The sequence below is a fragment of the Cupressus sempervirens genome, chromosome 11 (assembly GCF_028749045.1).
Source record: "Cupressus sempervirens isolate cs-2001-9-10 chromosome 11, ASM2874904v1, whole genome shotgun sequence".
Classification (NCBI taxonomy): Eukaryota; Viridiplantae; Streptophyta; class Pinopsida; order Cupressales; family Cupressaceae; genus Cupressus; species Cupressus sempervirens.
The window spans coordinates 12,871,472-12,880,155 of NC_143128.1; the positions used below are offsets into that span (position 1 = coordinate 12,871,472).

Consider the following 8,684-nt stretch of genomic DNA (forward strand, 5'->3'; position numbering starts at 1 on the left):
TATAAGGATTCAAGGGTCCTGCTAACTTCAAATCTATGGATAGAGGCTGGTCTTGTAAATGGGGCTCTTGGATACATTCAAAAAATTGTCTACAAGCAAGGCAGTGCTCCGCCTGAGCCTCCAACATATGTGATGGTTGAGTTTGATGGTTATTAAGGACTACCATTCAAAGATCATAATCCAAAGATAATTCCAATACCACCAATATAGAAAGGTAGAACACTTCAAGTGCCATTGAGGTTGGCATGGGCATTGACTATTCACAAATCTTAGGGATTGACTCTTCCCAAAACAAAATTTGATATAGGACCAAGAGAAAGAGCAAGATTGACATTTGTGGTAGTTTCACATGTAAAAGCTCTCTAGTGTTTGAGAATAATGCCTCCTTTCACATATGATCGTTATGAGAAAATGAAAAAGGGTAGACAAATTTTGAAGCGCAAGGATGAAGAAAATAGACTTAAGCGCCTTGAAGATAGTTAATGTGATATGTTATTCTTAAATGTTATGTTTGTAAAAGTCTTTTTGGACACATTAGTATTTTGTTTGTAACACTTCCTACTATATTCCATGTTTTAAAAATGTCTCTATCATACAATGATAAATGATAAAAAAAATTCTTCATTTTAATTTATTCTATTTTTAGAAACCCTGTCTTTTTTTATGATATTTTATTTTTATAGATCTTAATTAATTGTAGTGATGTATTAAATAATAATTATATCTTAACTAATTGTACTAATGTTTTTTAAGTAATAATTGTACTAATTCATTCAGTAATATTAGTTTATGTTTACAAATTATATTTACTTTTGTGTCAATGACTCTTAACCTTTTATGACAATATTATGGATAACTTTTCTTTATTTAAACTATTAAATAAAAGATTCATTATATACTTTCAAAGAAAAAATCAATCAATATAATTTACTTATTCTAATTATCCTCCAATATTAATTTAATTTTGTTTCATACTTTTAAAATTATTGAGCTTAACTTTATTTCTATTGACTTTATTTGGTCTATATTTAAGTATCAGTGCTAGATTGAATTTGTGTGTTCTATATTTTTTGATTATATCTTATAACGGTTTTATATTTTTTTTTATTGATATTTGTTTAAAATTTTGTAGCATATCATTTCAGCTATGGATTCTTCTATTGGAGAGTCAAATATCATTTTTACGAGTCTTGCTGCTTCTGTCACCTCAAATAATTTCTTAGAGACTGATTTAGATAAATGTAAACGAATAATCTAGGAATCATGCTCACATATAATCAAAGCTTTGGAGAACGCTGCATTGTCAATTGATACTGTTGATGAACTAGAAATAATGGAAATGGCAGATGTTGCCAAAGTTATGCATGACACATCTGCAAAAACAAATGCATTTCCATAAATGATGAAAGAAGTCTACCGCGATCATTGCTCTAATAAAGGTCGCAACACCATCCTTATCACTGAGGAATATGTGATGCAGCTACATCATTATGGAGAAATGTTCTTTTTTTAGTTTCTTCTCATATTTCCTATATTTCATCTGAATACTTCTACTTCGGCTTATATTTCCTATTTCATCTATGTAAGTGTTATGAACAACATGATGAATAATTTATTTTCACTATTCAACTCATGAACACATACTTTTTTCCATCTATGTGAGTTTTATGAACAAACAAATAAATGAATAAATTCAACTCTTCAAATGATGTTTAAAGGTACACTTACGATATTTGATGTTACATTTTCTATGCATAAGCATCAACACTAATAATAATATTTATAAAATTGATGCTGACATTGATATGTATACTATGTATAAAAGTTATGCTCTCATTGATATGTTAGATGCCATATTATCTATGTAGAATCATCAAAACTAATAATAAAATGTATAAAATTATAAAATTGATACTGACCCTTTAAAAAATTAACATGTTTATTAAGTCGTTCAAAATTAATTATTCAAATGCATTATGCCAAATTTTATTTTAATATTTATTGATAATTAAAATATTAAGTCTAATAATTAAACAAATTTAGTAAATGAAAATAATATTTTTAAAAATAAAAAATAATAATAAAATAAATAAATAAAATATATTTAAACAAATGACATTATTAATTGTGCTTATTAATTGTGCACCACGTCTGCTAATAGCTTATATATATTTTTATATATATAAAAGATGAGAGTTATCATTCTTGAAGTGCCTATTTTCATAATCTAACTAACTGCAATAGGCGCCTCTCGAAAAGGATAACTCTCAGCTTTTATATATATATATATATATATATATATATATATATATATATATATAAGCTAGTATAATATCAAATAGAAATTCTTATCATGCCACGGTAACGACCAAATGTCATTTTGTTCTCATTATTTCTTTCTAGTGCAATGCTTGCATTGGACTGTAATTTGGGTTTTGAGAAGGGAGGGAAGGCGAATGGTTTTTGATTCGAACGGATTGTGGACTGGAATGGAAAGTGAAAAGGTTTTTCATAGCTTATATAGCGTGTCACGGATACAATGTTTCATAGTTTATTCACTGTGTCATGGATACGATTTCTTTATTTGATGCAATGGAAAAATCTACGAGAATGGCTGAAAGGAATCTGAACAAATCTCCCTCAGCTGCAGCTGATGTCGAAGAAAAATATGGCCCCATCAAAGAAGGGGAGTTTCCTCCAAATTACAAGCACTCCGAATTTGACAAATGGCTTTTTCTGGAATGTGCAGCTTTATTGGCTCTTATAGCAGGATTGCTTTCAAGTCTCATAGTCGGGCCTCTGAAGAAACGTTACATTTGGGGGTTAGAGTCATGGAAGTGGTTTTTGATGGCTCTGCTTGTTTTCTGCGGGAGACTCGTTTCTGACTGGATAATTCGTGGGGGGGTTTACGTAATCGAGAGAAATTTCATTTTGAGGAAGAGGGTCCTCTACTTTGTCTATGGAGTGAGGAGTAGTGCGAAGAATTGCCTCTGGTTCGGCTTAGTTTTGCTCGCATGGTATCTCATATTTGATAAAAAGGTAGTAACCGTTCCACACTCTCGTTTTTCATAATTGTTCCTCTCAATGGAAATGCATTTTCATAATTGTTATTGTTGTTGAGGATAGGGTTTTTCTTCTTATTCATCTGCAAATTCCTCTTTATATTTGTGATCTCTTTTACATTCTAATATTTTGGTAAATTTTTGGTATCAGTTGGAGCGAGCTACCGAGAACAAAAACCTGTTGGATAACATAGGGAAATTTCTACTTTGTCTTCTGTGCGCCTCATTTCTAGGCTATTCAAGACACTATTGGTGAAGATTTTGGCTTTGAATTTTCATGTGAAAACATATTTTGACAGAATTCAGAAGTCCATATTCCATCAATATGTGCTTGAAACTATATCTCCGCCCCCAATGATGGAAATCCATCAATCCTCCGCTCTAGCAGATAAAAATAATACGAACAATGCAGGACAAGTAGAAATTCAAATAGATACTCCTGATAACAGGAATAATGGTAGGGCAGGGCACAAAGAGGCAGGGGGCACCAATGGGATAACTATCAAACAACTGCAGAAGCTGAATGAGAGGAATGTCTCTGCTTGGAAAATGAAGAGATGGATCCGAAATATCAGGCATTCGGGAATCGCTAACATAATTGACAGGTCTTTGAATTACCATAAACATGATCCGAAGATCGATAGTGAACGTCAAGCAGCAATTAAGGCAAAGAGGATATTTGAAAATGTTGCTAAGCGTGGAACAGAGTATGCATCCACTGACTTGTTCTTTGAAGTAATACCTTTACGTCACATAAGCTTTGTCATATAATGAGGTACCGTATTAAGCTTTGTTTTTGTTATTCAAGAATTAGAAAGCTAATATTTAATAGTCCATAGATAATGCCAATTCTAGTCTCTGGTGGATTGTTCCAAAAAAAATTTGTAGCACGCAATACTATTGGCAGTTTATTTATGTCTTAACAGAACGCCGTTGCCATTTAAACTGGCATCCTCACACAATAAGATCCACAAGCACTCTTGATCACCACTATGGACTGGAAATTGGTATCCCAGTTCCTAACCATACTGCAGTCTGACCATGTACCCATTCATGTGTTTGGTAACTAAACCATGAACTAATACCAAAACGGCTCTGCTAAGCATCATGTGCAGCAGTTTGTATTGTATGATCATTTTGGTGCTAATGCCATTGTTCTCAAACATCTAACTTTTACAAAAGCACCGAGGAAAAAGCATGAACCTACTAGCATAAATAGGACCAGAGAATATCAGGAAAATCCACAGCTCATGGTTCATTTACTTCTGGGAAAATGAATATGTTTCAGAATTTTTTTTTCTTAGTTAAATTGGAGTCCCATCTTTTGCAGTTATATTGAGGAAGATGACCTGCTGAAGTTAATGAGGAAAACAGAGGTGAGCAGAGTCTTTCCCCAATTTACAAGAGCCTCAGATACAAGAAGGATCACTGAATCGTCTCTTGCAAACTGGATGGTATGCTATTTCAAATCAGTTCCATACTGCTTTTAAATATCACTCCCAACATATAGCTAGATGTAGTTTTGTTCGGAACGTTGTGCTTATTGCATGTTCTTTTGACCTAATTTTGCTGTTTTATTCTGACGAAAGCAGCACAAAATAAGTTAAACTAGGCAATATGGATTATCTAGTTCTATTAGCTCTTTCTTGGGACATACTGACTAATGTATCTTTTTTGTGGCAGATGAATGTTTTTGAAGAAAGTAAATTACTTTCTCCATCTCTTAATGACTCCAAAACTGCAGTTAAACAGCTACACAAGCTCATCAATGCAGTTGTGGTTATAATCATAGTAATGTTCTCTTTGGTACTTCTGGGCATTGCCAGCACCCATGCTATTGTTATAATATTAACTTCCCTTCTGCTTGTGGCTTTCATGTTCGAAAATACCTGCAAAATAATCTTTGAAGCCATTGTGTTTGTATTTATCACGCATCCATTTGACGTGGGTGATCGGTGTATTGTTGATGGAGTTCAGGTAAAAGTCATCCTTCTCACCTTTCACAAATGGCTGAAATGATTGAAGATTCACCTATGAACAAAAAAAGAAAAAGTAGAAAATGTTACAGATTGGTTCTTTAATACAACTGTACAACTAATTGATATTTGAATGGTACAGATGGTTGTGGAAGAAATAAACATCCTCACAACAGTGTTTCTGTTGAGTGATAACGAGAAAGTATACTACCCCAACTCAGTATTATCTACGAAACCAATCATTAACTATCGTAGGAGTCCAGATATGGGAGAGAGTGTTGACTTCTTTGTGGATGCTACTACTACTGTGGAAAAAATTGCTGCACTTAAGGAGAGAATAAGAAGGTCCTTTTATATGTGATTTTTTTTTAGCAATGGTATAATACGAGGCACAGTTACACATAAATCTGCAAACACCCTTACATATGAAATACTTGATTGGGTTAATCACATAAAGTTTCTATAAATTTATTCTTAAATCTCAGCAACAAGAGAATCATAAACAAACTCTTCTAGGTCCGTTGATCCACTTTGGCCTAAAGGCCAGTAAGGTCAGGTTAGCTTATCTTATTTGTGAAATAGGTATTTCCTTGATTTGTATGAATATTTAAGCACTGTGTTTGTTTATGCAGCTATATTTAAAGCAACCATCATCAGACATACAATGAATTATCAAAACATAAGTGAGAGATCAAATAGAAGATCTGCATTGCTACTGAAAATGAAGGATATGCTTGAGGAATTTCAAATTGAATATCAAATTTTGCCTGAAGAAACGCCCGTTAAGTTTGCTGGGTCTACTGTAAGATGAGATCCTCATTCATTTCTAATGAGTTGAGGTAAATAAAGAATAAAATTTTTTATTGGAAGTGTTTATTTTTCTTTGTTTTGTTTTAATGACTGTTTCAATACTTATCTTGGAATCTGCATTGGTAATTATAATGACAAATTCTTTTGGATTGTGTTTTGCAGGTAACAAAGCTCCATTGCTTTGTGAACAAGGTACATGTTTCTAATATTACAACTGTAGGATTGAGCATCCTTGCAGCATGGTCGGAACGATTAAGAAGCAGCAGCTCCTGAGTGAGGGAGATTATTTTGATAAAAGACATGTTCCCTTCAACATAATTTCAGAGACATCTATGTCTTGTGTTTTTTGTGTTGCAGCTTTACTGAAGGCAGCAATATATCCTCATTGAAGTCCTCGAGCCATAAGTCAGTAGTAATGACTACATACACATACAATTTTGTACAAAACAAAGAAATCATGTTCATCCTTTAATAAATATAATGCCAACAGAAAAGGCATGGAGAAGTTCATGAAAGTCATGCAAGTGCAAATCAGTTTTCTTGTCAACTTGTTATTACCACTTTGCATCCAATTTTCAGATTGGACTACAGTAGGGAGATAATTAAGTACTTGAAAAAAATAGGAGGTCCATTTGACATTATTGCAGGTCATATTGATCCAAATATGGATCAAGTATTGAACCAGTTTTTGATACATCAAAGTAGAACTATAACTCATTCTTTTGTAGTTTGGGCTACAACCTACCCATCTATACATTTAAAAGGAACATCATTCTTTTATCCACACGACAGAATCACTATACAACTTCAATGTCCTTCCATTTATGATCTCAAGCTGAAAGAACCTCTCTTTTAAAGAACTATAATTAATATACGACAGGTACCGACAACATTTTGAAGAAAAACTGACTCGCTTTGAAGAGTTATGGAGTTATATGCTTCATATGTGGGTTTAAATGTGATAATATGCCAATTTTGTGACAACATAGAATTATAATAGGTTTCTAGGTTTAGTATGTATGTTCCTTGAAAAATAAATATTTGGCTTTTAAGAGCCTTTTTTTTCTATTTTGTTATTGACTATTTATAATTAATATATTACTAGGCTTATAGCCTATTTGTTTAAAAATAAATTACTCTCTCTAAAGTAGCATAAGGAGCTTTGCTATCTAGATTTTTTTTCTTGTAGATCTTCAAGCTTTTAATAGAAAAGTAACAAGAATCCATCCTAATTGTTGCCCCCTTTATATTATTTCCAGCCAATACTTATGTAGGTCTTCTTTATCTACTTTTATTATTCAAATCTATGATTCTCTCATTGGGATTGTGATCCCTCTATTCCCCTTACTTGTTTCAATACATTCATTCCTCATTGATACTTTATTGTATCCTTCAAAATTTAGAACATTAAATATATCATGCTAATATTCTTTCATAGGAAAAATAATGTGTTTTCTCTTTGTGAAGGGCACTGACCTTAGTTTTTGCCTTTATTGGCAACCTCTACAATTCCTACTTGTGATGCAATGTTGGTAGACGTAAAAGAATGTGATTCATATCATCTTGTGGTTGTAGTATGATGTTAAGTAATGTAAAAGTATTTTAGATCTTAGGTTTTGTGTGTTCCCATTTGGTCTACAACAAAATTTGTGTTCTTATGAGTATCAACCTATATACAAAGATAGTTTATCAATTTATATAAATGTTTTGCATTCCTACACATTCAATGGATTTGGTGATATGACTCTTTGCTTATCACTTTGTCAATTTTAGGTGATGTTATGTTGGGCATTTGTAAGTATCCTAGAGGTTTGCATCATTTTTGGAGTATTAATTTTAATGTGCATTAACAGTTCTATTTTTGTGAGTTGAATCGAGTTGTTTAAATCTGTATGGTAAAATCCTAGGTAGCTCCTAAAATTTGCAACTACATTCAAACTTCAAATGCTTGTATATATATTTTCCTTCATTTTTTCATTTGGATAAAAACTAAAGACTATCTTAATTAATTCAAACACCTTGATCATGATAGCGACCTCATAAATGCATTGCCATGGACTAATTTTGACATGAAATATAAATCCACATAAAGGAACGAAACATAATCTACCAAAAATAAATTCAAAATGTCTCAAAACATTATCTAAAGACACTTATCAATCTTTCATACCATGTACAATTTGGCTATGGAGGTAGCTACCCAAGATATAGAGGTATGATCAAAAGTGTTATAACAAGAGATAACCAATATGAGAAGGATAAATTGTATTCTCGTCAAAAATGCAACTAGATGGAACCAATAGAATTAAGTTCACATGAGACCCCTTGGTTAAATAGGCCAAGGTGAGATATAGGAAAGTATAAGATTATGTAAACATCTTAATATTATGCCTTTATACATAAAGTAATAACTTATTACCCACCTAATGTAGAAAAGTGCCAATATGATAAGTCCACCAAAGGTGAAAGTGACACTTAAGGTGGAAAAGTGAAAATGTAATAATACCACTGAAAGGGGAATATTCCTATGTAGACCTAAGTAAGCTTAAGTACATGTGTATTTAGGGCCTAGAAGATGTACTAGGTACAACACTTAAAACACACCAATGATATTTCTTGCTTTCTCATCTAATCCTTAGTAAGATGAAGAATGCAAGGCTGATTAAATACATTTCAAAGAATATAAGAAAATGAAAAAAAAAAAGAGGAAACATGAATGATTGATACAAATTTAAAAAATAGGATATGTGATTTTAAAAGGAAAGAATTAATAAGTTTCAAAAATCACAACCCTAGAGTCTTTTTAAGGGAGCTACAAAATAATGAAACAAAGAGA

General features: G+C 32.2%; 1 protein-coding gene across 1 annotated transcript; it reads left to right on the plus strand.

Moving 5' to 3' along the window:
* The first annotated feature begins 2,610 nt into the window (after window positions 1-2,610).
* Window positions 2,611-6,121, plus strand: LOC149527990 (mechanosensitive ion channel protein 6-like). Its single transcript, XM_089807972.1, has 8 exons — window positions 2,611-3,039; window positions 3,214-3,278; window positions 3,362-3,769; window positions 4,393-4,516; window positions 4,746-5,039; window positions 5,181-5,383; window positions 5,621-5,840; window positions 6,011-6,121. Exons 1-8 carry the CDS (start codon window positions 2,611-2,613, stop codon window positions 6,119-6,121), a joined length of 1,854 nt encoding a protein of 617 aa, XP_089664098.1.
* Window positions 6,122-8,684: the final 2,563 nt, after the last annotated feature.